The 27,402-nt window shown below is 46.6% G+C and overlaps 2 protein-coding genes across 4 annotated transcripts; both read right to left on the minus strand.

Annotated features, from left to right (window-relative positions):
• Positions 1 to 856: 856 nt before the first annotated feature.
• On the minus strand, positions 857 to 26,815 carry UBOX5 (U-box domain containing 5). Of its 3 annotated transcripts, XM_043544907.1 has the most exons (6): positions 26,641 to 26,755; positions 22,825 to 22,826; positions 8,582 to 8,676; positions 5,909 to 7,103; positions 2,871 to 3,032; positions 857 to 1,776 (listed from the first exon to the last, which is right to left on the minus strand). In XM_043544907.1, exons 3-6 carry the CDS (start codon positions 8,633 to 8,635, stop codon positions 1,571 to 1,573), a joined length of 1,617 nt encoding a protein of 538 aa, XP_043400842.1. In that variant the 5' UTR covers positions 8,636 to 8,676; positions 22,825 to 22,826; positions 26,641 to 26,755; the 3' UTR covers positions 857 to 1,570. The 3 variants fall into 3 exon arrangements, with proteins under 3 accessions (XP_043400842.1, XP_037754274.2, XP_007067201.3); XM_037898346.2 differs by lacking the exon at positions 22,825 to 22,826 and having other exon boundaries at positions 8,582 to 8,685; positions 26,641 to 26,815; XM_007067139.3 differs by lacking the exons at positions 22,825 to 22,826; positions 26,641 to 26,755 and adding an exon at positions 17,944 to 18,063 and having other exon boundaries at positions 8,582 to 8,685.
• On the minus strand, positions 18,603 to 26,747 carry FASTKD5 (FAST kinase domains 5). Its single transcript, XM_037898344.2, has 2 exons — positions 26,641 to 26,747; positions 18,603 to 21,121 (listed from the first exon to the last, which is right to left on the minus strand). Exon 2 carries the CDS (start codon positions 21,081 to 21,083, stop codon positions 18,603 to 18,605), a length of 2,481 nt encoding a protein of 826 aa, XP_037754272.1. The 5' UTR covers positions 21,084 to 21,121; positions 26,641 to 26,747.
• Positions 26,816 to 27,402: the final 587 nt, after the last annotated feature.

The raw sequence follows: 27,402 nt of genomic DNA on the forward strand, positions 1-27,402 counted from the left end.
GCATGCTTTGTGGGCATCATCTTTTGCAGGAAGAACTGAGAATTTTCAGTACAGTTTTGTTCGATAGTGATTAAAATGAGCAATTTAAAACAACATTCTACTTTAATGTCGTTTTGCTGTTTGGTCTTCTGTAATGTAATTTAAATGAAAATCCAGGATTATAATTGAAATTCAGGGTATTGGTTACCAAGTATTTGTAAGTTAATTTTCATGTGTTTAGGTTTAGGAAATGCTGAATAGTTATTGTGACTTTTCTGTTATGTAGTTTAAATGAACTATTACTCAGAGTTCTGTATTAATATGCCTAGTACGGAATCTATTTGTCAAAACACATTTCCTGAAATCTTTTTTTTTTTTGGGCTGTATAGTTACAGACATATTTGCTGATAGCTATTTTGGAACAAAATTACCAAAATTGAAACTGGTGTGATTATATTGTGTTACATGCAGAATTTTAAAATAGTGTGTGCAGAATTTTTAATTTTTTGGTGCAGAATTCCTGTAGGAGTAATATTAGCAAAACCCTCCAATAGCCACTTGTTCCCAACATAGCCAGGCTATGCAGGTGACAAAGGGTATCTGAGTAATTTTCCTGATTGCCTTTTCTCAGCAGATACCTGTAAACTGCAGCCCCATGGATTTACATATCTGAATTTCAATTTTTGAAAGTCTGTATAGACTGCAGAGTAGGTTACTGTGATCACCCCTTGAAAATATAAGGCTCTGGGGAGAATGTTCCTTTGTATCAACTTGTTTTTTTCCTTCACTTTTAGACTGAGCTCTGAAAAGAAACTCAAAAGGCGAGATCATTAGGAAGATTCACAAAGAGACCAATTACAAGGCAGAAAAAAGTAACTGACTTTAACCATAATTTTATTAAGGCGTAAATGTCTATCAGCCAGACGGGAGCCGGTCCTGTCACATGACAAACAGAGTGACATTGTGTGTAATGCAATGGCTTCTCTACAGTTCGTATGAGCAGAATGAGATCATCATCAGAGTTACTTACGCACTAATTCCAGCTCCTCTTTCCATTACTTACTGGTCTTCAGAACAGGGGACCTGTGTGCTCTTAGCACCGCTGGGAAATTGCAGGGAGTGGGGGCAGGAAAGGGGAGAAGTCAGGTAGCTTGCATGAATTCAATCACAAGGACTTCACGTGGCCCAGGACTGAATGGCTACTTGTCAAATATTGAAATGGTTTTAAGTGACAGGGAAGCTAAACTCACAGTTCAAAAGGCACCTATGCTAACCACTGAGCCGGTGGAATGGTGAAGTGATGGTGCATGATTGGATGGATGTCAGTTTCATATAAATACATTTTCCTTGTTAAAGAAGCGTATGGCTTTATTATCCTTGTAACGCTTTGCTCTGGGGCGATGCTCTAACCTCCCCGCTACTTTGTAAGCATAAGAAGACAAAGTCCTCTTCAGAATTATGTGCACTCATCTGGCAAGCTCTTTAAAGGACCACGCCCTTGTACTATTCAATACAGGCAAGTAGAACAGCAGCGGCTCCAGCTCTCCCTGGGGCCTTTCAGCCAGCCATTTCAATAGCAGTGCGCAAGAAGTTAAAAGTGGACCCTCAGCACGTCATGAGCGGAGACTGACCTTTTACAATTCATGCACAGTATCGTTAAGGACTTCTGCTTTTCAGCTAAGCAAGGACGACACAGGAGGTGGCCGCAGGGAAGCTGGTAAACAGGCTCCGTTTTGAAATAAGAAGAAAATGTTCTATTACAGGACGCGCATCCTTGAACCGGCCGGCTACTGTGCTCTGGAAAGTTGAAAGAAGAAAGTTTTGTCAATGTTAATGCAAGTCAGTTGATCCTACAGCAACCGTGGCAACACGGTGCCTATTCCACACCTGAAACTCTGGCACAAGATGTTAGATGGAGGCTATCAACCCGATTCTGAGGTGAGGTGCACCTACAAGCAGCTAGAGCTGCAAGCGCTCACATTATCTTGGGAAAGGGCCCTGTTTTCCTTATAACAAGCTACCATGTCAAAACTCCAAGGATATTCCTCTTGCTTCCTAGCATTTCTGCTTGGGAAGGCTAGATCAAGGTGAAGTTTGGTACCACCAGAATTTTATTGAGGACGAAAGCTAGCAAAAGAATTCTTGCTTTTGTCTAGGCTAAAAATCACCCCTTTTCAAACACTGGCATTTGAGTACTGAACTCGGTCTCTGTCAGACACCTGCATGGGTATCATACTCCACTGTATGAAGAACTTAACATATTTCCTTAAATACCACTTTGCTTTTTGTGCCCATAATGCCTAGAGCGGGCTATTCAGATTCCAGCTCAATGGTGATAGCTGAACAATAGAACACACTGCTAGTGAAAGCAGCTCAGAAACCTGCATACACTATGGGAACTGCACGTGGTCCCCCGTCTCCTCCGATGGCACAAGTTAGCGTCTAGCATCTGATTTCTGACACAGAAAATGGGCAACAGCTTCACGCAGCGGATGAGGAAGGATGGTCTAGTGGTCAGAGCGCTGCCCTGAGATTCAGGTTCAATTCTCTGCTCTGGCACAGACTTCCTGTGTGACCTTGGGCAGATCACATAGTTTCTCTGTGCCTCGGTTCCCCATCTGTATAATGGGGATAATAGTACAGCTGTGCTTTGCCAGGGGGTTGGGAGAACAAAGCATTAAAGACTCGGAGGTACTCAGATGGTTATTGCTAAGTAAGGCTTCTCAGGAGACACTTTGGGTAGATTTACGAACTACTCTATGTCAAAAGAAGGGGAAAAAATGCACAATCCAACCTGTGGGAGTCCTTATTAAATTATATTAATACAAATTCTACAGCCTACCATTGCGCTTCTGAATGCCAAAAGTGAAACCAATTGGTTTGCTGCTTACCAGCTGGGGCATTTGCATTCCACGAACTGCTGCAGCCCCCCTCGCTATGCGGCTGCTGCTGGCCTTTTACCAACCTAGCTGTAAATGATGGCCTAGAGCTGAGTGCAGAGGTCAAGGCAATGTCCAAGCTTTCGGACAGCTTCTGTTCATGAGAGACTGGACCTGCAGAGAAAGGCATGAGATCTAGAAATAGCCGGGTTTTGCAGGGGGAGGCATCAAGGGACAAAATAAAAGCTGCTTTGCTACTAAACACATTCTTAATTTTGAAGGGATGGTCTGAACATAAGACAAAAGCCTTTTTATTTCTCTTCAAAACAGTGTCTTAGGGCTGAGTTAACACACGACAGGCCAGCGTGTGAATCTACAGCGCAGCTGCGCACTAACATCCCATGTGGTCACTGCTATGGCCCAGTGAAAGGCCCGGACTGCGACACGCAAAAGGACTTTTCAACTCTCATTTTACTTTTTCCCATGTCATGTGGTGGGTGAGTATGCAGCCAGGAGAGCTCAGTTCTGACTCTGCCATTGATTCACTCTAACTCTTCGTGCCTCGGCTTCCCCACCTGTGAAGTTGGGATACTGATACCTTGCCCAGCTGGGTAAAGTGCTTTGAGATCTATGGAAGACAAGCCCAACAGACATGCTACGATTTATTTACTTTTATTGCTTGGGACTTAAACAGAGGACTAAGGGAGTTAGGTGCCTGAATGCCATTGAAGTTTAGGCCCCGATCTTGCAAATGCTTATGTGCCTGCTTAAAGCCTGCACTTCAATGGCATTCAAGCACCTAATTCCTTTGGGCCCTTTTGAAAATCCCAATCACCCTTTCTTTACTTCTGCATTTCGCTCAGCTTGGCCAGCTGACGCTAGACTGTTCAGTTTCACTTTCCGGTCTTTAGGCTCTAGCTCAGCACCATGGGTTTGGTTTCTAACACCGATGGGGAATGTTTAAACCAAAAAGGAAATGCTGTTTGGGAGACTGGGAGAGTTCAGATCTGAACAGTGCGGCTTCAGCCCACCTTTGACATTTTCATGTACCTACTGTGGACGAACGTTCTCCATGTCACCTTCAGCCCAAATCCTATTTGGTTTACATTAAGCCTTTGCAGAATGTATTCAAGAAAATTCAACTCAGCTCTTCAGGGAGACAATCCTTCTGTGTTCAACACTCTCATGTGCTGTATGTGGGCCAGATTCCCTAAACTTCACTGCTTCCGTGGCTCTCCACTTCTCTTCAAATTACCCATGCCCACGTAGTCTCTTCTCCCTTGGTTATTCAACTTCATTTACCTCTCTTTATCTGTGATGTTATTAAATAATGCAGTAACTATAATTATGCCACACAACTGATAAGAAAGATGCAGAGCAAAATGGAAACGCATGCATATAAAGGGCTGTGTGTGTTCTGGAGTAAAGCCAGAGTTCAATACATTCTAGGTATTTCTGCACAAATGAGGAAGGAAATAAATATGCCAAGAAAAATGCTTTACATGGCCGAACATGCCTGGAGACAGCAGGCCTATCATCCCCCTTGTGCTAAGCTGATCGTTATAGGACAGAGACTGAACGCGCTACTTGTTAAGAGAATGAAAAAGCAGGAGCAGTAGGTCCCATTCTGGAGGAGCAGATGCATTTGTCTTGTGCTTTAACCACAAAGCGATCCTTCCCCTCCAACCAGTGTAACTGGCTCAGCAGTCAAAAAGCTTGAATGTGCTGTCAATCCACGATTGCTATCCAGCACCCCACGCCCAACTTTACAGGATGGGGAGCCCGAGAGGCTGCCTACATTACAGCAAGTGCAACCCAGCCAGAGAACCCACTTACAACATGGCTATCTCCTGGCTTGGTTGACAATGACAGCTTGTAGCACAGAAGGGACCTAAACGGCATGTTAAAGCCTTGGATGATCAGTGGGACTGCTCACCGACCCAGGGGTGCAAGACTGGGCCCATAGTTGGTGACATGACAGCTGGCAAATGATTCACGATGACGAGCTCATGCCCAATGGCTCTGCTCACAGACATTTTTCTAACAGAGCGGCCAATACTGAGGGGGGCGATACCAGTGTCAAACGGCCCCCCGGACACTTGCTACAGCCCATTTTTAGCAACTGTAAAGGCTTCTCCTTTGGAAATGTCCTCTCTGCCTTAATCACCCCCAGTCCATGGGTAGTACCTTCCCCTCCAGCCTTTCAAGCGCTGTCCCTTGGCCTCTAGAACTTCACTCTGATTGGACACACACACACACTTGCTCTTTCTGCTAGCCATTGGTTTTAAGGCTTTACGCTCCCTTGGCAGGGACATCCATCAACACAAGCATTTAGTGTTACTGACTGGGATGTGACAAGTGCTTCTCGAGCTGTGCTGTGTTAAGTAAATGCCACTTGTGGGAGAACGGTTAGGAATGTAAGCAGCAGAAGGGTCAGTAGAGCACATTTGTGATTGCCGTGACCTGTGTGAGCAGCCCACACATGATTCTACAAACCAGTTCATTCGGCGCAGGGAAGATATTTGAGAGTTTTCCCCATTATGGGGACGATGGGCCAGCACGCTGCGTGCCTGGGCTAGTAAAATCCCCATGATAATTTTTTTGCACAGGCTGCAAGAGATGATTTTCCAGCAGAGCAAAATTTGTCAATGAACTGAAAATGATAGGGACAAAGGAAATAAAAGACTAACGGAAAAATTAAGTGATCTGAACCAATTATGGGCAAATAAAATGGTGTAGATTGACACAGGCAGAACAATGAGGTCATGGACTGAAAAACAAAACAAAACAAGTAAAATCTGGCTATGAAAGAAAGAATGTGCTGGGTAGAGGAAAGGGGAAAGTCCGACATGAATGACACGCTAAAACCATTTCCATAATGTTTGGCAGGAGCAAAAGACAACAGCCTCAAAAAGCGCCCCTAGGTTTTGGTGTGAGAATCTGCAGGAGATGCGAGGATTAAGTAAAACCACATTTGGGATGGCGTGTGGGACTCTGGTCCTGGGAGATCAGCAAGGTGAAGAAACAGTGAGAATTAGGGAGGCGAGTACCTGTCGAGCAGTCCATTTGGGCCAAAGGCGAGTCACTCTCCGTTTTCATTTTTTTAGCACCGCTCTCGGAGGTAGACATGGCTAGTAAGTTTGTGGTAGAAAAATAAGAGGGTTCTACGTGGTTACTGTCATCAGGGCTTTGCTCCATACAGTCCATTTTCCTTTTCAGAGAAGACATGGTTAGGGAAGAAGGTGTGACCACCCCTAAGACCTGAGCCCTCCCGAGGAGGTTGGTGCCCGGGATGCTGTGCTGTAATAGGAAGTGGTCTATCCTCGCCTTTAGAGAGGGGTGAGGGAGGGGCTGGGAGTGTTGGCTAAAGGCAACCCCAGTGAAAGGATCGCTGGGCACCCGACCCCAGGAAGCCTCACTCCGGTTGCATTTATCCAGAGTGCTCTGGTCGATCACCTTGCCAGATGGCAGCAGCATTGGGAAGGGCATTATCTCCAGAGTGATGGGGTCCAAGAACTCTTCAGGGATATCCTGAACAACATCGACCAGCTTCTGGAGACTCTGCTGTTCGCAGTCGGAGTTGCTTAAGGGCACACACTCGCTTTCCATTGGGAACATGAAACCGGCACTCTGGATGCCCAAGCCCTGAGCCAGGCACGCAGAGGCCACTTGGAACACGCTGTCCATCACTTCCTGCGGGCATGACTTAGCTGGCTGCCCCCAAACCTCCAGTCTTTTAATGCAAGGGAGGCCACCTCCCGCTACGTGGGAGATGCAAATTTTTAAGTGCGATACATTGCTCAGTGAGGCAGGGCCTTTATTCCATAGGTCTTGAGATGCAGAACCAGGGTAGAAGACAGCTTCCATCTGATGGAAAGGAGGCCTTGGCTTGAAGCCCCTATGGCTGAACGTCACTTTGCTTTGATTTTTTAGAATGGCTTTACCCACTAGTGTGAAAACGTCTTTGTCCGACACAGGCTGACCAGCCAGACCTGAGAACTGAGACTCGGGGCTGTTCCAAGAGCTTTTGTTCAATGAGGTAGACGTGTAAATGTCCAGCCCCGTGAAATTCTGATACCCGCCCGATGAGATGTCTATGTTAATCCTGCAGATTTCTATGTTGAAGGGAAAGGAGAGAGTAACATGGACTGGGGGCTTGATGAAATATTCACTGCGAAAGCCCCGGTTTCTCTTTGCAAGGTCTTCAGAGATGAGGTTTTCAACTTCATAACCATCAGCAGAAATCTGTGTTTAAAGAGAAATGAGAGGATACTGGGCTTGATTTGACCCAAAAGAGGAAAGTGAGTTTGCAACCACTTTTACAGAATTTTTGAGGCATTAAATGATCAACTGCGAATAACAAAACTTAAAGGATAAACTGTGCGCTCTTGATTGTCTCCCCCAGGGCATGTGTTCCTGAGTTGTTAGTCTAGGGGTGCTGGGCTCTGCAAACCCATTTGGTACAACAGTGTTGCTCAAGACGTTAGAAGCATTCACCAATTATGACAGTGCAGCTTTAAGGAAATGAGAATTTAATTGAAAACATTTATTGTAAAGGATTTTGCCGTAAATTCATTTTAGACTAAAATATGGAGGAGAGGCTAAATTCAGCACTGATGTAAGAGCAGGCAACTTCACTCACTTAATTGCAGTCACCTTGCTTGTACAGACCAGCAATGTAATCAACCCCGTCTAGGAAGGGTTTTAAATACTGTGTAAATAAATGCTGCGTTTTTCACAAGACAAAACCCAGGTTCTCTATTGTTTCTGAGATGCAGTTTGGGCGGCCTTGCCATTCAAAATAGGCTTTGAATTAAGAACTAGGTAATCTCTAAGGCAAAGAGAAAAAGATATCTGTCTATATTAAAATGTTGACTGTGTAAGCACTTGAATAATGAAAACATTACCTACCACCTTTCATCTGAAGATCTCAGAACTAATTAACCCTCAGAACTCCCCTATGAGGTGTAACAGTGTTATAACACCAATTTTACAGAGAGGTTAACTGAAGCAGAGAAAGGATAAGGGCCAAATTTTTCAGAGTGACCTCCTAACTGGGGGCCCAACCTGAAATACCTTGGCACTGATTTTTAGCAGTGATGAGCACCCACAACTCTAAACGAAGTCAACAGGAGTTGCAGGTACCCAATACCCCAAATTACCAGATGCAGAAAAAGAACCCATGAGTCCTAACTCACCATTATACCACACTGCCCCAATTCTTTGCAATAAGACTGGTTAGCTTTGAAGATGAGTCTTGAAGACTTGAGGGGCTTTCACAAAAAAATGTTATAAATTAAAAATAAATTGTCAACACCCGCCCCCAAGCAATTCCACCCAGTTTTGCAAAATTAAAAAATCCTGTTGTTTTCGCTGTAACCTACCTGACCATGGCCCTTTAAGTGTGATGCCACAAGAGCATCTCTCTGCACATTACACGGAGATAATTCCAACAGACACTGCTCAGGTGTTTTCTGGGGGATTTCACCACAGAGCCTGGTGAGTGAAATTGGTTGCTTTTTCTTAGAAAGATTTGCATGAGCATCTGAGAATGCTCTTAAGCAAACATTATCTCAGACACAAATGGTGTAATGAATGAGCACTCCTTTGTCTACTCTGTCCAGCAGAGACAAGGACTGCTTATTCTCTCCACCTAACCAAGGGATACCAGAGCCGACCCTATGCCTTAAGCCGCAGAAAACACAATGCTTTTTTATTTTTACCTTGTTGCAGTGAATTCTTGGCTTGAACTGTGGGAGGCAGATGTTTATTACCATCTTTGCAGTTTGAGGACTCAACTTCCAAGCATCAGAGTCAGCTAGTAAAACTAAAGGCAAAAGCAAAACATAAATGTTAGTGAACAGTGGAAAATAGGAGGCTCTTGTGTAAACGGTTCCTGAGTCACAGGTGAATCGCAAGTCTGACTGCTCACAAAATGCAGTTCAAATTCAAGTGGGTGAAGCTTTTAGCAACTCAAGAGAAACCCAAGTGAGCGTGTCATAGGTGATTCTGGGTTAAGATGCAAGATCAAGTTAAAATCATTCACGATTCAAAGGAGAAAAATATCTGAGAAGGAAGCCTAGGGAATGAATGTTTTTATGAAAATTCTAATTTGTAAATAAAGCAGTGATTAGATGCAAGCCTTATCAAAGGGGAGTGTGCTCTAGAGAGGAAGGGTTTGGTAGGGACTTAGTCCCTGCCCTGCCATCCACTCAACCTGAGGGAGTTTTTCAAAAGATGCCTAACTCTCAGCAGCCTAATTCCCCTTTGTGTCTTTGCAAATCTTCCCCGCTAAGACGTTGGTCAAATTGCTTAACCACTCTGTGCCATAGCTTACACTATGCTCCTAGACGGCTAGGGCACTGATCTAGGAGTCAGAAGGCCTATTCTCGTCTCTGCCATCAACTTGCTGCGTGACCTTGAGCAAATCATTTTACATCTCTGTCCTTGTTTCCTCTTCCATCCTGTGCCTGTCTTGTCTGTTTAGGTTGTAAGCAAGCAAGCCGGGGGGCAGAAACTGTCTGGTAGTAAAAGGTCTAGCACAATAGGATGTGACATCTCAACCAAGGAATCTAGCTGTTACTGTAATGTAAATAAGTAACAATGCACAGTGGTTGCAAGGATAAATGTTTCTAAATGCTCTGAAATCCTCAGATGAAAGTTACTCTTGAATGCAAAATTAATAACCATTATTTAATAGCTGCTCTCTGTTATCCAACAGATCACTTGGTGCTTTTGGAAAGGAGTACTCGTGGCACCTTAGACACTAACAAATTTATTTGAGCATAAGCTTTCGTGACCTACAGCCCACTTCATCGGATGCATCGAGCTGTAGCTCACGAAAGCTTATGCTCAAATAAATGGGTTAGTCTCTAAGGTGCCACAAGTCCTCCTTTTCTTTTTGCGGATACAGACTAACACGGCTGCTACTCTGAAACCTGTCTTGGTGTTTTAGGGAGATCAACAAAATTCTGAGCACTGATCAAGTCAACTCTTTCAAACATGTTCAGAAAAGGAAGCCAGGAGAACACACAACCTTTTGCATTCAAAGAACTAAACAAACTGGTTAGACACGATTCTTTTTAAAAGTAAGAATTTTAACCTCTTAATGTGGGCGTAAACCTCATTGCTTGGAGCAATCTTATAACCACATACTTGCAAATTCTATCAAGAAAAAGGAGCCCTTTAAATGATTTCCAATTGAGGGTATTTGTTCAGCCTAACTGGATTTTTGCAAGCGCTTTTAGGTGTACAATGGGATTATAAAATGAACTGAAATCAGGTCAGTGTGTAATGCTTCTTATACCTGTCTAGTAAACGTACAAGCATAACACAGCCTGAACACTGATTAAGTGCAGATGTCAGAATACAGATAAATGGTGACGTTGGCTCTAAAGTCCAAATTCAACGTAAAAAATATCTCAAGTCACCCATGAAAGAGTGAGTTTGAAGCTTATGTTACAAATGCCTGTCTGATAGTTTTTGGTGGATCAGGCTGTGTTTGTTAAAAGGAGACCAGTGTGCTCACATATAATAAATGTCAATTTCACGTAAGATAAACAGAGAGGCATTTTCAAGTCTCTATTTAGGTTAAAAAGTGCAAGGTCTACAATCTATAGCAGTGCCAGGCTTGCTGCTGGAAATACCATCTCTCGAAAAGTAGAACTCTGTGTACATCTGTCCATTCCTGATCATGAAAGATCCCACCCCGTTCAGCAACCCATCTCTGGCAGGGACTAGCACTACATAATTGAGAGGAAGGCACAACTCATTCCATAGTGCAGAATTACGTGATAGCTTGCTCATAAGGGAAATTTCTTCCTAACCCCAGGCACTTTCCTGCTAGCTTCCATCCTAGGTTTAAATCCATTCAAAATATGTTTTAGCCCAGTGGTTTTCCAATTTTTTTTCCTGGGGCCCAGTTGAAGAAAATTGTTGATGCCCATGACCCAACGGAGCTGGGGCTGAGGGGTTTGGGGTGTGGGAGGGGCTCAGGGCTGGGGCTGAGGGTTGGGGTGAGGGCTGCAGCTGGGAATGATGGGTTCAGGGTGTGGGAGGGGTCTCTGGGCGGGGGCAGGGGGTTGTGGTGCAGGAGAGGCTCAGGGCTCTGGGCTGGAAGTGCAGGCTCTGGTGTGAGGCCAGGGATGAGGGGTTTGGGGTGCAGGAAGGGGTTCCAGCTTGGGGGGGGAGGGGGCTCAGGGCTGGAGATTAGGGCATGGGGTTGGGGCACGGACTTACCTCTGGCGGCTCCCGGTCAGCAGTGCAGCCAGGCTGTAGAGGCAGGCTTCCTGCCTGTCCTGGTGCTGTGGACCGCGCTGCACCCCAGAAGCAGCCAGCAGCAGGTCTGGCTCCTAGGCGGAGGCATGCAAGCGGCTCTGCGTGGCTCTCGCCCGCAGGCACCGTCCCGTCCCGCCCCCCAGCTCCCGTTGGCCGAGTGCAGAGCCCGTGCTCGGGGAGCCCCGTGGCCCCCCCGCCGAGAAGCTGCACCCGCTGCTGGCTGCTTCCGGGGCGCAGCGTGGTGTCAGAGCACGTAGGCACTAGCCTGCCTTAGCTGGGCAGCACCACCGACGGGACTTTTAACACCCTAGTCGGCGGTGCTGCCCAGAGGGACCTAGTGCCTGTCATGCCGTGACCCAGTACGGGGTGGCGACCCGAACTTTGAAAAACGCTGTTTTAGCCTGTCCATTGACAACACCCCTAGTACAGTGTAAGTGTGTAGGCTTTTTTTGAATTCTACTAAGCTTTTAGCCACATGGACGGAATGTTGTACAACTCACGTAGGTGACCACAGAATAACTGTTTCCACTGGAGTGATTTCTGACTGAGGAACAAAGTGCACTTCATAGTAATTTTGAAAAGGGGGCGTGGCACCAAAAAGTGCACAGCTCACAGCAACAGACACGTGTGAGATGTCGCTTAATCTTCTCTTCCCTTATTGAGAGGTGTAAGGAATATGCTGGTTGAGGGGCAATCCACTGTGAGGTAAGTGACTGGATAGAGCTGTGTGCGTTTTGGTCAATGGGCAGCTCATATTCTGCTCAGTTTAAGGACTGATTTCCTTCGAGCTGAAACATGAGAGATTTAAAATAAATGGTGCTACTATCTGAGATAAATGTTATTCAGCTCAATAGGGTATCAATAAGCTTCTCAGGCCTGTTAGCAGGCACTGTATCTTCTGTATGCAAAGGGTGAACTATACCTCCACTGAGGAGTGGGAAAAATTACAACAGAAGTAGGATGGGGGGGGAACCACACCCCCATCAATCCTTTTAAACCCCAAAGTAGTGATAGGTGGGACTGGTAATATCACTTGCTGTTAAGGTTGCCCATCATTTTGTGTCATAAGATCTTTTTCTCAGTTGCTTATAACTTTGTCCAACTTTAATCATTTGGTTTTCCATACTGGGTGTCTGTTTCAGGCTTGAATATTGTGTTTTAAATTTCAGCTGGAACAGTTCAGCTGTTTCTGAAAGCAAGACTGGGAAAAACTACGATTTGCACATGTTAATGGCTATGTTTTCTTTGAAAAGCTCTAGTGCCCCCATGCTTTGGAGCCAGGGACTCGAAGTTTGGCAGGGGAGTGGCCTTTGGGCCAGGGATGTGCTTTTTGCTGTTCTTGTGAAAATCTGCCCAAATGTAGCCAAATTAAAGCCTTTCAAAAAAACTTAAGTTCACACATGCTCAATACAGACTCTATTTTAGCAGCTAAATTCCACAAAGATTCCATCCACACTGGGCGTGCTCCAGCACAGAGATGGACAGGACATTCCCTGCTATTGCAGCTCTGGGCTGCTGTGGACTACGTTGGATCCAAGCACCTGAACTGAGAGCAGGAAGACTGTCTCTCCTGTGCTCTCAGGGCTCTCTCTGTTGGGCCCAGGGAACCTGACGAAGCAGGTTACTTGATTCAAATGCAGAGGGGACAAGAGCGAGTAGATTGGAGCAAGGAGCATGTTGGGATGTGGTGGGAGGAGAAGGCTTGGATTGGAGACTGGCAATGGAGTGGGGGGAGGGAAGACTGGAATTAGCTAGGCAAAGAAACTGGGAAAGAAACTGAGTGTGTGTGTGTGTGTGTGTGTGTGTGTGTGTGTGTGTGTGTGTGTGTGTGTGTGTGTGTGTGTGTGTGTGTGTGTGTGTGTGTGTGTGTGTGTGTGTGTGTGGCAGTGGGGGGGATGATAAGGAGCTAGTAGGTGGGGGGAGACTGGGATTGGATGAGGAGGTGGGAGGAGACAGGGACTAGCTGGACAAGAGGGGCTGAGAACCAGTGGGGTTGAGGGGAGGGGAGACAGATCCGATGAGGAGTCAGATAAGAACTGGGTTTGGCTGCACAACAAATCTAGGACAAAGAGACAAGTGAACACTGAGATTGGAATGAGGCCATGGAGGGAAATTGGAACAGGGATCCAGTGGGGACGGGGAACATGGGCAGCATGAGGGACAGAAAATAATCAGATGAGGAGCCTGGTGCGGAGGGAGAACTGGGAATGGCTGAGCAAGGAGACTGGGAGGAAGAGTCCAGAGGGGTGAGACTGGGCCTGAGGAGTGGAGACTGGTACTAGCTGGGTGAAGACATTGGGACATGGTAAGGTTGGAGGGGATGGTGCAGAAAGGATTGCACTTTGGGGGGAGGGAATGGGTTGCACAGGCAACCATAATTCTGACATTTGTTTGTGTGTGTAATATCACAGTAAGATCTACTGCCTCTACTCCACTGAAATATATCTAAGATTATATAATATTGCAGGATTGTCCTGCTGAAGCCTAGGATGTCTGATGAGTCAGTGTGAAATGATGGAATCCCCTACAACCATAGCTGAGAGCTCTTTTTGTTCAGAATATCACCAGTTTCAATCATTCAATCATCATATGAAAGAAAGAGTAGAATCAAATGAAGTAAAAACCTTAAATGAACCAAAGTATACCATAGAATCTGTATGGATAGTAATTCCAAGCTCTAACAAGAAGAATATAGCAGTAGGGATATATTACTGATCATCTGACCAGGATGGTGACAGAGACTGTGAAATGCTCACGGAGGTTAGAGAGGCTATCAAAATAAAAAACTCAATAATAAAGGGGAATATCAACTATCCCCATATTGACTGGGTACGTCACCTCAGGACGGGATTCAGAGATAAAGTTTCTTGACACCTTAAATGACTGCTTCTTGAAGCAGCTAGTCCTGGAACCCACAAGAGGAGAGGCAATTCTTGATTTAGTCCTAAGTGGAGCACAGGATGTGGTCCACGAGGTGAATATAGCTGGACCGCCTGGTAATAGCGACCATAAGATAATTAAATTTCACATCCCTGTGGTGGGGAAAACACCACAGAAGCCCCACACTGTAGCATTTAATTTCAGAAAAGGGGACTACACAAAAATGAGGAAGTTAGTTAAACAAAAATTAAAAGGTACAGCACCAGAAGTGAAATCCCTGCAAGCTGCATGGAAACTTTTTAAAGACACCATAATAGAGGCTCAACTTAAATGTATACCCCAAATTAAAAAACATAGTAAGAGAACCAAAAAAGTGCCACCATGGCTAAACAAGAAAGTAAAAGAAGTGAGAGGCAAAAAGGCATCCTTTAAAAAGTGAAAGCTAAATCCTAGTGAGGAAAAGAGCATAAACTCTGGCAAATGAAGTGTAAAAATATAATTAGGAAGAATTTGAAGAACAGCTAGTCAGAGACTCAAAAAGTAATAACAAAAAAATGTTTAAGTACATCAGAAGCAAGAAGCCTGCTAAACAACCAGTGGGACCAATGGACGATCAAGCTGCTAAAGGAGCACTCAAGGACAATAAGGCCATTGCAGAGAAGCTAAATGAATTCTTTGCATCGGTCTTCATGGCTGAGGATTTGAGAGAGATTCCCAAACCCGAGCCACTCTTTTTAGGTGACAAATCTTAGGAACTGTCCCAGATTGAGGTGTCATTAGAGGAGATTTTGGAACAAACTGATAAACTAAACAGTAATAAGTCCCCAAGGCCAGATGGTATTCACCCAAGAGTTCTGAAGGAACTCAAATGTGAAATTGCAGATCTACTAACGGTAGTCTGTTACCTATCATTTAAATCAGCTTCCGTATCAAATGAGTGGAGGATAGCTAATGTGATGCCAATTTTTAAAAAGGGCTCCAGGGGTGATCCTGGCAATTACAGATTGGTAAGTCTGACTTCAATACCGGGCAAACTGATTGAAACTATAGTATAGAACAAAATTGTCAGACACATAGATGAACTTAATTTGTTGGGAAAGTGTCAACATGGTTTTAGTAAAGGGAAATCATGCCTCACCAATCTACTAGAATTCTTTGAGGGGGTTAACAAGCATGTGGACAAAGGGAATCCAGTGGATATAGTGTACCTAGATTTTCAGAAAGTCTTTGACAAGGTCCCTCACCAAAGGCTCTTAAGAAAAATAAGCAGTCATGGGATAAGAGGGAAGGTCCTCTTAATGGATTGGTAACTGGTTAAAAGATTGGAAACGAAGGGTAGGAATAAATGGTCAGTTTTCAGAACGGAGAGAGGTAAATTGTATTTAACATATTCATAAATGATCTGGAGAAAGGGGTAAACAGTGAGGTGGCAAAATTTGCACGATACAAAACTACTCAAGATAGTTAAGTCCCAGGCAGACTGAGAAGAGCTACAAAAGGATCTCTCAAAACAAGGTCACTGGGCAACAATATGGCAGATGAAATTACGTGTTGATAAATGCAAAGTAATGCACATTGGAAAACATAATTCCAATTACACATATAAAATGGAGTCTAAACTGGCTGTTACCACTCAAGAAAGAGATCTTGGAGTCATTGTGGATAGTTCTCTGGGGGAAAAAAAAAAGGTAAAAAAAGTTAACAGAATATTGGGAATCATTAAGAAAGGGATAGATAATAAGATATAAAATATCATATTTCCTCTATATAAATCCATGGTACGCCCACATCTTGAATACTGCGTGCAGATGTGGTCATCCCATCTCAAAAAAGATATATTGGAATTGGAAAAGGTTCAGAAAAGGCCCAAACAAATGATTAGGGGTATGGAACAGCTGCTATATAAGGAGAGATTAATAAGACTGTGACTTTTCAGCTTGGAAAAAAGACAACTAAGTGGGGAGATGATAGAGGTCTATAATATCATGACTGGTGTGGAGAAAGTAAATAAGGAAGTGTTATTTACTCCTTCTCATAACACAAGAGCTAAGGGTCACCAAATGAAATTAATAGGCAGCAAATTTAAAAAAAAAAAAAAAGTATTTTTTCACACAACGCACAGTCAACCTGTGGAACTTCTTGCCAGAGGACGTTGTGAAGGCCAAGACTTTAACAGGGTTCAAAAAAGAACTAGATAAGTTCATGGAGGACAGGTACATCAATGGGTATTAGCCAGGATGGACAGGGATGGTGTCCCTAGCCTGTTTGCCAGAAGCTGGGAATGGGTGACAGGGGACGGATTTGATTACCTGTTCTATTCATTCTTCTGGGGCACCTGGCATTGGCCACTGTCGGAAGACAGGATACTGGGCCAGATGGATCTTGGTCTGACCCAGTGTGGCCTTATGTTCTTATCGCTGGGATTTATGGTCTGCTGCCATCCAATTTTTAAGTTCTCAGCCTTTTTGACTTTATGAATTACACCTGTTTGGTGTACAGCTACAGTAAGGCACATATCTATGCTATATCAAGAGTCCTAGACCACTGGGATGTCAAAGGTACTTTAGCTAATTACCACCTTTACAGGATAGCTACTTTGCAAGCAACAGTTCAGTGGTTGCAGGAGACAGACTGAAGAGATGGTGGATTGCTTGGTCCAACTACCGCAGCTGAGCACCCAAACTGCCACCCATGCAAATCTCCCAGCACAATGCCCCAGTCATCACAACCACCCACTCAATTCAACTGGCATGCACAGAAGCCCCAAACACACACAGACACTCACCTCAGCACACATTCGCCACCTGCACAAATTCATACATCTTCCACAATGGTCACTCAGAGGCCTAGAATGTCTGCTGAGTCAGTGGGAAGACATGGAAACAGCAATAAGGATGGCTGAAAGCTCATTTTGTGCAGCATGTTGCAAGGTTCAATCATACCTGGGCCCTGTGAGAACCAGATGGAATGCTGGAGACCAAAGGTTTGGTGGTGGTTGGACCGCAACAGCTGATGACAGGAAGTGGGACTAACAAAGAAGTGGTTGTGCTTCCAGCCAGAGGCCAATTCTTGGCACAAAATTTGGGGCACGCGTACAAAGGGCAACACTGCATCACAGCACGTGGAAATAAGAGCCCCCATATTTACTCACATAACTTTACCAATTACACACAGCGACAGCACAGGGTTTCTGCTGCTCGCATGGTTTATTAGTATGGGATCCGAAATATAACATGGTATAAAATAAGAGCAAGATGATAATTTACATACTGCATCACAGCACGTGGAAATAAGAGCCCCCATATTTACTCACATAACTTTACCAATTACACACAGCGACAGCACAGGGTTTCTGCTGCTCGCATGGTTTATTAGTATGGGATCCGAAATATAACATGGTATAAAATAAGAGCAAGATGATAATTTACATACTGCTCCAAAATGTGCTAGGACCTTTACAGAGCAAAGACCTATTCCCTGCCCCCAAAGATTTTACTATCTAATTTTAGATGTGACACAAATAAGTATATCAACTAAGGGGACGACGACTAAAACCATCTTTTAATCTACAGAATAGACATGCTAGACAGCAGCAGTACAAGCTCCTGCCACACTGCCTGGTCTCTGTGATTCAACCCTGACTTGTAGGAACCACTTAAGATGGATAGTTGGATTTCTAGGCCGTTCAGCCTTTACCTGTGAGAGTCAGACTGCCATCAACAGGGCTAATTAGTACCAACGTAATTGGGGGTTGTGTAAGGTGAATGCCTCTCCACTGAGAGTGACCCAAGACCTATGTTCCCTCTAAGGCTTTTTGTGTGTGCACACATGCATGAGAAACCAATGGCCAACAGAGCTCAGTCCCTCCCCACGCCCATCCCCCTCCTCTCCAGCACTCACGCGCTCAACCCAGCCCCATACCACTTACCAACTCCCTCACTTTCGCTGTGAGCCCAAGAAAGGGGAAGCCCTGGAATCCTTCCCATACATCCGCAAACTAGAAGAACTGGAAGGAGCCAGGGCACAGGGAAGCCTATTTCCCCAACACCCAGACCAGTGGCTCTAGGTGTGGTAGGTACCTATGGGCAAGAGGTGTCCGTAGCAGGCGACATGTGCACAATTTAGAATTCACTGATTCTTCTCCAGGCGTCCTGACTGCATTGATACATCATCCTGAAGGAGGGCAGGGTTTTCACACACTGAGCAACCAAACCCACCGGCTCTCGCTTGAAGGGAAAAGGTGTTGTGGATAAAAGAGTATGTTACCAGAGATTTTATTTGTAATGGAATCATTCTGGGATCTCCTTACAAAGCTGAACAAGCTTGGGATTTACAGCTGTAGATGAGGCAGCAGGATGAACCTGCTAACATGGTTGTCAAGTCTCTGCCTGCATGCTCTGCCTGCAAAGCAGCAACCAAAGCTTAAAGTAAGTTACTCTAAGAGAGGGGCCATTTTAAACAGTGATGAGAAACAACAGACAGGAGCATTTGTATGGCTATTTCACTCTCTATAGCCAGGCAGATTCCCCTACAGAACTTGATTCAAGCATTAATTTGTCAAACAGCTTTTTGCTGACACTGTGATTCTTAAAGAACCGAGTCAAACACTTTGTGGTGCAGGTAGCTCAGCTTCTCTGAATGGGTCCGTCTGAGCAAAGGAAACCATTCCCAAAAGGGCAGCTCGACTACCACATATCCCATTTTCTGTAGCTGCCTCCTTTTCAAGCTGTGCAGTCCCAACAACTGTTTAGAACCATAGCAATAGTGGTTCCTGTTTGACACCTGAATGGCTAGCTTCACGCCTCCAGGATGAGGCCTTAGCTGGGAGGGACAATTTTTAGGAGACGTCTTTGATTTGGTCAAAGCATTCAAAATGGTGTCAGTCAGAGGAACCTCATATGAAAATGCAGAATGATTCCGAATGGGTGGAGCCTGCTTCTGTTCTACTGCCTCCTTCTGGCTACAAGTCTCTGTCCGAGTTTTATTACCCCCAAGTGACTTGCCACTGGGCTTCCCCTTCAGCAGCTGATTCATTAAGTTATCTGTGAGATGGACTCCAATGTCTTGCAGTTCTCCTTTAGCTCTCGTGGCAGCTTCTAAGTTAAAAGGTAATGGCTTTCGGTCTGTGCCCAAGTGGACCTCCACATCATCTGATCTAGTGTGAGGCAAAATCATGTGGTTTTTGACATACTGGGGTCCACCTAACATTACCTCAAGTAGAGAGACAGCTTCTGTCACTTCCGGCTTTACGCAGATTTCCTTCTTCGCAAAATTCCACAGCATCTCAGTAACCTCTTGCCGAAACTGTGGCGTAAGGCGATTACCTTTGTAATCTGGGCACTCGATCTCTACACTGCCATCAAGAGTGAACAGGTCCTTTCTAAGCTCAAATTTACTCTCCCTGGCTAACTGAATAAACTCAGCACTCAGAGCGTAATCTATCAGGTCATCTAGGAAGTGCCCAGAAAATGCCAGAGCCAACAAACAGGTGAGGAGATGTTCTGGGAACTTCTCAAATTCATGCAGCTTTCTGTGCATCTGGTCTATGAGGCTGGAGTAAAACTTCTCTGCATTAGGCGGCTCATAATTCAGGTATCCGAATGACCACAAGAATTTAGCAATATCTTTGCTACGGCAATACATCACCCTGGAAGGCAACAAAGAGGCTACTGCATTCATAATCCCTTCATCAAGGTAATGCAAGGCTGAACAAGCAAGAGTTATGTGCATGACACCCTGGATGCCTATAGTACCAATCCGAGGAGGAACGACTTTCCCAAGTTGCTTCAAGAATTCTAAATGATCGACATGAGTATAGCGGAACATCTTAAGTACATTCACTAAAGCATAATTGCTCATGTCTGCCATCTGGCCTGACACCTTGTCTCCAATTTTTCTCATGACATGCTCAGAAAAGGTACTGTTGGACTTGAAGAACCCTAAGGAAATGGTGCCCACTTCCTCCAAGTTGAAGGAATCCAAATACTTCAACACTAAAGTCTCCAACTTCTGCATTAAATCTTGGGGCACTCTCCGGCCTTCACCGATGATATAAATCAGCTGAACCAGCTGAGGCAAGGTGAGGTCTTTCCAGTGCAAGTTAACATAGCTGAAGGAGATCTGTAAATAGTGAGGCACGCTGCGTCCCAAGCAGCGCCACAGGTCAGCCACCAGCAGTAGCTGATCCAGGCTCATGTCCCAGACCCTACGGCAAAATTCAGTCTCATACACATTCAGCATGGAGTGGGTTGGTGGAATGGCTAAACGGATAAAGGCCTTTAAAATGTCAGTGAGTTCTGAGATGCTAAACAGCTGGATGTTTTCAACTCCATAACGACACAGCATCATAAACTTAGTATTGGATCTCACCATCACATGCTGCTGCACTGGCGAACAGCTCAGCTTGCAAAAGTATTCCACAATAGTTCCTGGGATCAGGCCATTCTTAAGTACAGTTACTTTATGTAATATCAAGTCACGTTCTTCTAGAGGAAGGACCTGCAAGGTCTCAGACTTGTCATAACTTAGAGATTGGTATTCGGGTCTGTGCTGCTGAAACATTCTGGGATCTTCCTTAGTGTCATAGGCCTCCACATCAGCATCTAGCAATTTGTCTTCCTTGGGCTCCAGCGTGGCTGGAGGCACTGAGCTGGCCTGTGTGGAAAGAGTTTTATGGAACTCCAGATCCAGCAAGGTGTGTTTTGTGCTTGATAGACTTCGAGAACAGGTGATGCTGTACTTATTCTGAAACTGCTTAGCACTGATGGTGGAGAATTCATTTACAAGTGGCCCTTCACTATCTTCACAGTTTCTAGCAGCATTCTGACGGGATGCGGTTTTGGTTCCTGTGTAGGCTGATGGATTATAAAGTACTCTGTACTCCAGAGGGTTCAGCAATCTGATAGAAGCCGCAGCTTTAGCATCGGTGTTGCTCACTTCAGGGCTCTCATCCTCCTTTTGTTTTCTACTAGGAACTCTCTTCTTGGCCCCGCACTTGGTTGTAGTTGAAAATGCAACCATGCTGCGAACTCCGCCTGGAAATCTTCGGCATGTTATCATTGTAGCCATGGATCACAACTTACTGGGCTCAGAATTGTCTCCAGGTACTGAAAAAAGGGCAGATGAAGAATGAGTGGCTTCCATCTATCATGATGCATTTTTAAAAAACATAACCTTTAACAATATAGTAAGTTAGATGGTGAGAGAGACTTGGTTTCCCACATGGTTCAGAAAGAATTACTGAGTAACAGGTGTTTTCCTGCAAGTCAGCAGCTGAGTGTACTGTCCAAAACTACCACACGCAAAATCTACCCAAGATCAACGACCCCAGTTATTTTGCACAATGGAAGACCTGACGCATTATAGAATTGATAGGACTGGCAATGCAACTGTTACAAGTAACTTATAAAATGGCTCTCAGGTTAGGGGAAACATTTCTGTTTCTTCAGTTTGTGAAAGAACCTAAGGTACTTTTAACTCATTTTTAAAACTGATTAGATTTCAAGCTGACAGCATCCCTTTGACATTTTTATAACTCTATCGTCAAAGCTCTAATAATTCCATTAGATTGTGTTTCAAATGACTCAATTCTATTAAGAAGCACCAACCAGAACCCCAGTAGTTCTCAAAATGAGGCCCAAGGATAAGCATTGCTCCACAGATGGAAGTATTCTGAGACTATGTAACGTAAGGTTGGGGTATTGGGATGGGAGGTGGATACAGGAGAGGGTCTCTCTCTTACGAAGTGGTACACAGAATGAAAGCTGGAGTGGAACTACCCTGCCAGAAGGATTGGCACCCTACCGCCAAAACAAAAGTAAATGGCTGTTGTGAGTGACTGTTAACACTGGGAGGGAAGAAAAGCAGCCCTAGAATGAATGGAGGGCAATGAAAAGCACGAGAGAAACCCTCCAAAGTCACAAGCTGCTGTTACACTATCACACACTGAAAATCAGTACTTAGAAGAACTGTAAAGATACCAAAGAGAGTTCCATTCTTTAGGCCTGGGGAAGTTTTCTGCAGGTTTAGATGACGTAGTGCTTCAAACGCTAGTCACCACCTGGGGCCTTGGCTATATGAGTGCTCTCACCACTGCTACTGCAGATGGAAGGCAATGATGGGAAAACTGCCAAAACAAAAATCTAGTGTAGCCATCCTGGGTAAGCAGCCAATTTAGCCTCTTTAGGATGAGTCAGATGGTGATTAGTTACAGCACCAGGTCACTGCTACGTGTAATATATACTTCCCCCGCCTTGTGTGGCTCACCCTGAGGAGGTATTAGACAGCCATCTTCTAGCATTTTCAACTTCCTTAAAAGCTCACTCTCTCTCTTTCATTACTTAGAAGAAAGATGTGTTGGAACTCCAGGATGCCAAATAATTAGGGAAGCCAAAGCTCGGTGAAGACACAACAACAGCAACATGTATTAGCTTCTGTGCTCCTCTGCACAACGGCCTCCGTCCACAGGGAGGGTAAGCTGTTATGGATGCCTTTATGACTCTGCACACAAATAGAGCTTCCTGACTGAGGACAAGCACGTCAAACCCATGACAAGAAGAAGAAGAAGAAGAAAAGCCTAGTAAATGCTTAGCTGAGTTTTATGCAGAATTCCCCAGCGTAGCAGCAATAAAGAACAGACCAGTAGTGCCCTCTCACAATGCTTCATTTATTCTACTTTTATCATTTATCCTACTTTTCTTAGCCATGTTGCACAGGGTGCCTCACTCACGCTTTCTGTCCCAGAAAGAATGGCAACTTGGAGGTGGCAGGAGGAGGTATAGAATAGGAGAGTGAGAAAAGGTGAAAAAACAACTTGGGTGAAGAGATCGAGACCACAGGAGAAAGCAAAAGAAGAAGGGAAATGATTATCATACAAGAAATCAAAGCAGGCAAAAAAAAGATTCAAGAGAAAAAATTAAGGAAAAGATTGCTAGAAAAGAGGACAATTTATTTTTAAAAAATATATTGAACGGTAGATAAAACTCATTTGCAGCTACTCCTGTCCAATACCTTATCTGTGTCTAAACTGCATTGGTTAGGGCAATAACGATGTCTTTGTCCATGTCAGCACAGCACAAAGTTAGATGTCAGTGCTGAACCCAACACCAGCCTTCTTGTAGCAATTCATGCCTTTGGTAGCCCAAGAGCAGATCGGTGCTATGCAGGAGATCAGACACGAGAGCACAATGGTTCCTTCAGCTATGAATCATGGCAACGCACTGTGCTTGGGCCTTTGGCTAATGCTGCAGAAAGCAACATCTCATCCTATGTGTGAGAATGCCACCCAATCCCTGTAATCTATCAGATGCTCTGATAAAACAAACCAAACAACCCCCCCCCCCACCTCCCAGTACACGTACAATAAAAATAAAGCAAATAGCCATTACATATTGGCACAATGCAGGCCCCAGCAAATCCACTGTCAACAGTGAGTAGGACTCTTTTCTCTGGCTTTCCCTATCAATGCCTGCAGAACCCAAGATTTTGTTTAAAAACAGAAACATTTTTAGCTCTTAGGGTTGTCAGGGAATCTTGAGTTGACCGTAACGGACACAGAGCCATCCTCCCAGGTCTCCAGATAGATAGCCTGGAACGGTAGAAATATGATCTGTGTAAGGCCCAAAATCTGGCCCCAGGGCATAGCCTGAGTAGTTAGCATGTATACTGGGAAGCACCTTCTCAGTGGAGGCCCACCCATCTCTGAAACCACCTCCTCTTCCAGCACTCTGCTGGAGCTTGAATTAGGTGAGCTTTGTGGCCCAAAATAAGCTAGTCATTGACTGTCAGACCACTTTAAGTGCAGGATACGCAGGTTTCTTTGCAGTCTATTTTTTGGTCAATTCTGTGTGCTCCATATTAATGATTCCACTAACAGAACGCACACATTCACTGATGCAAGGGGTGCTATCTTTTAAAAATAAATTAATCTACTTTGCTCTTCTATCCAAGGATCTCAAAGCACTTTGCTACCGGTAGTGAACTAACCTTCGAAACTTTCCTATGAGATAGTTATCCCCATTTTACCCAGAGGAAAGCGAGTCACAGAACCAGTCACTATGTGCCCATGGTCACAGAGCTCACCAGAATCATGCTAAGAATCCTGTTAGAATGGTTTGGTATGAAGCTTTGTAAAACAAATCAGAAGTGCTTTGGGAGGTACTATGTAGAACTAAGAGTTTATTCATCAGTCCCTTGATTTCAAATCCATGGAACTAGCCCTCCAGAGAGCCAACAGAAGAACATGGAGAAGAGAAGGAAGGAGAGGGACAGAGGACAAGAAATGCCAAGTCTTGAGGGAAAGACACTTTAGAGCCTTTCTTGCTCATCACTCAACCTATGTTATTCCCATCTTCAAATCCCAACTATGTGCTAGATGAACTTTCAAGCTAGAGGTGTCCTTCATTTCCTCCTCCTCCAAATGTATTTTCTTTTATAGGTCCCTCTGCCCACCACCAGGGATACATGCCAGCCTCAATGCCCCCTTTATTCCTTTGTGCTGCTCACACCTTTGTACACTTTCCTATGCTCCTCTCCATGTGTAAACAGCCGGCCAACATCCCCTCTTCTCTCCATTCAAATCCCTCCTGGAAACTCACTTCTGCTGTGTCACATATGAGAAGCAAGTTAAAGAGCAAACATAACTGGACCCCTCAAGCTGCATGCATGTATGTCTTATGGAAGTCCCAAGAGACGACATTGTCTATCTTATCCTTCCTCAGCCCCTTCCTTCTGACCCTCATTTTGTGGGTCATGCCTAATACAGGCTCCAATCCTGCAAGTGGAGCTGGATGGGTGAACCCTTGTGGACAATGGTTCCAATTGTGCTGATTAAGTTGCAGAACAGGAGCCTCAGACTAGATGTTCTACGGGACAGGAACTGTACCTTTCTGGGAATCTGAAGCACCTAATGCACTTTTGGAAACTCAAAAATTACAAATGTACGCTTGATAACTAACATTAAGAAATCTTTGTATCGTTCCTGCTTGGAGTACATTTCCCATCACAGTCTCACTGCTATGTATCAGATAAGTTATGTGTTATACCAGGGCCCGTGGGACCATCCTGCCCAGCTCTTGAGCTCCCAGCAGGGGAGGCTAGCCCCCGGCCCCTCCTCCATTGCCCCTCCTCCCCCGCAGCTACGTCGCCGCACGGGCAGCAGGGCTGCGAGCTCCTGCTGCTCTGAGCGGCATGGTATGGGGGCGGCGGTGATGGGGGTTGGGTAGGGGGTTCTGGGGGGCAGTCAGGAGACAGGGAGCGGTTGGATGGGGCAGAGGTTCTGGGGCGGTCGGGGGGGTTGGATAGGTTGTGGGAGTCCTGGGGCACCTGTCGGGGGGTGGTGGATAGGGGTCGGGGGGCAGTCAGATAGGGAGTGGGATCCCGGGGCGGGGGGTCCTGGGAGGGGGCGGTCAGGGGACAAGGAGCAGGGCGTGGTTGGATGGGTCGTGGGTTCTGAGGGGGGCAGTCAGGGGGAGGGGGTGGATAGGGAGCAGGTGCCAGGCTGTTTGGGGGGCACAGCCTTCCTTACCCGGCCCTCCATACAGTTTGGCACCCCAGTGTGGCCCTCGGGCCAAAAAGTTTGCCCACCCCGGTATTATACACTATGCTAGCCCCATAAATTAAAAACGGAAGGGAAGATATTATCTCCCAACAAACACTAGGAAATTTGGACCCGTCTGTTAAAGTTCGGTGTGAAATTGCACATTTTATATGGGATTCAGGTTTGGTTAAGAGTAGGGTGACCAGATGTCCTGTTTTTAGGGGCTTTTTCTTACATAGGTGCCTATTGCCCCCCACCCCCTGCCCTGTTTTTTCACAGCTGCTGTCTGGGCACCCTCGTCAAGGGCAGGGCTGACGCCTGCAAACCGCGTTGAGGACGGAGGAAAGGCTGGGAGAGGCCCCTTCGCTCAGCAGAGCTGCCCCCTTGTGCGGTCAGAGCACCTGGGGCGGGGACAGCTCCGTGGGCTACCTCAGAGCCAGGGACCAGGGCGGGATTAGATACGGGGCCTGCTGCCCCCTGGCGTCCGACAAGGCAGGCACCGGAGGGAACTGGCAGGCAACGCTTTGGGTCCAAGCGCTCGGGCCCGGCCCTGGGCGGGGTCACCCCGGGAGCCCCTGGCCCACCCTGCGGAAGGCAGCGGGAGCCGGCGACCAGGCAGGAAGGACACACGCGGGAGGCGATGGGCCCCTCGCCCTGCCTTGCCACACGGGCAGCGCCAGCTCACGGCCGGGCTGCGTGCCCGGCCTGGGCGGGAATGGGGGCGGGGGGGGGGGGGCGGCATTCGTGCGCGTGCACCGCCCGGCAAGGGCGGCTGGACGTGCACACGCACGGGCCCCACGCGGGCGGCGGCACCTGCGCAATGGGTGTGCGCGCGCGCGAGGCACGCCCGCCCCGGCCCAGGGCACGCGCAGCACACGGGGAGCAGCAGCATCAGCAGCAGCGCCGCACACGCGCCGGGCGCCCGTGCAGGAGGCAGGGCGCGCCCCGCCCGCACCGTGCGCGCGCTGGCTGGAGGCGTGCGTCTGCCCGCGCACGCGGGGGCCCGAGAAGGGCCCGGCGGTGACAGGGGCACGCGGCGGTGGGTATCGGGGCCTGTCCCCCGGGGCCGGGTTCTCTGCCCGCACTCACCGGGGCCGCGCCGCTCGCTGTCTCCGTTGCCGGGTCTCGCCCGCCTGCCTGGAATCACCCTGCCCTGTCGCCGCCGAACGCTTCCGGTCACCTGACTCCTACGCACTTCCGCCGCGACGGGAGCCGAGCGGGGCCAGGCCGCGCCCGTCATGGGGAGCGCGGTGCCTGCGGCGTCGGCATGGGCCCAGCAGAGGTCGCTCGCTCTCCACCCGGCCGGCTCGGCCCCGCCCCGGCCCGCCCACGGCCTGCGCTTGTGCCCGGCCCCTGGGCGAAGACCGCACCGCGCGCCTGGCTGGGGGCATCAGCGCCAACGGGGGTCACGCCCCTGCCACCTGTTGTCATGCCAACGCCACCTCATGTCACGCCCCTGGCACCTGTTGTCATGCCAACGCCACCTCATGTCATGCCCTTGCCACCTGGGGTCATGCCAGCGCCACGCCATTGCCACGCTTTGTCACGCCTCAGCCATGTGGGGACGGGGTAACACCAGGGATCGGCACCATGTTGCAGAACGGACACTTGACAAAATGAGTTTACTTAGTGATGGGCATTGGGGGGTGGGAGGTATGCCATTGAGTCATTCCCTTTTTTGAAAAATTACCACGGACCTCAGCATTTTTACCATGGACCCTTGTGTCCGTGTACGGACACGTTGCTGACCCCTGGGTAACACCAGCGTCAGGCCAACACCACACGGTGTCATGCCCCCTCCCCCCCACCTGGGCTAACACTGGCATCACGCCAGTGCCACATGGTGTCACG

Source organism: Chelonia mydas, chromosome 4, assembly GCF_015237465.2.
Source record: "Chelonia mydas isolate rCheMyd1 chromosome 4, rCheMyd1.pri.v2, whole genome shotgun sequence".
In the NCBI taxonomy this organism is placed as follows: Eukaryota; Metazoa; Chordata; order Testudines; family Cheloniidae; genus Chelonia; species Chelonia mydas.

Bases quoted from the DNA above. Each gene is read 5' to 3' on its own strand.
- FASTKD5 (XM_037898344.2), bottom strand. From the start codon at position 21,083: ATGGCTACAATGATAACATGCCGAAGATTTCCAGGCGGAGTTCGCAGC.
- UBOX5 (XM_037898346.2), bottom strand. From the start codon at position 26,791: ATGACGGGCGCGGCCTGGCCCCGCTCGGCTCCCGTCGCGGCGGAAGTG. The intron at 7,104-8,581 runs GTAAAAATAAAA...CTTTAAACACAG, and splicing joins CAAGAATTCACTGCAACAAG to ATTTCTGCTGATGGTTATGA. The intron at 1,777-2,870 runs GTAAGCAGCAAA...TCAACTTTCCAG, and splicing joins GAATGCAAATGCCCCAGCTG to AGCACAGTAGCCGGCCGGTT.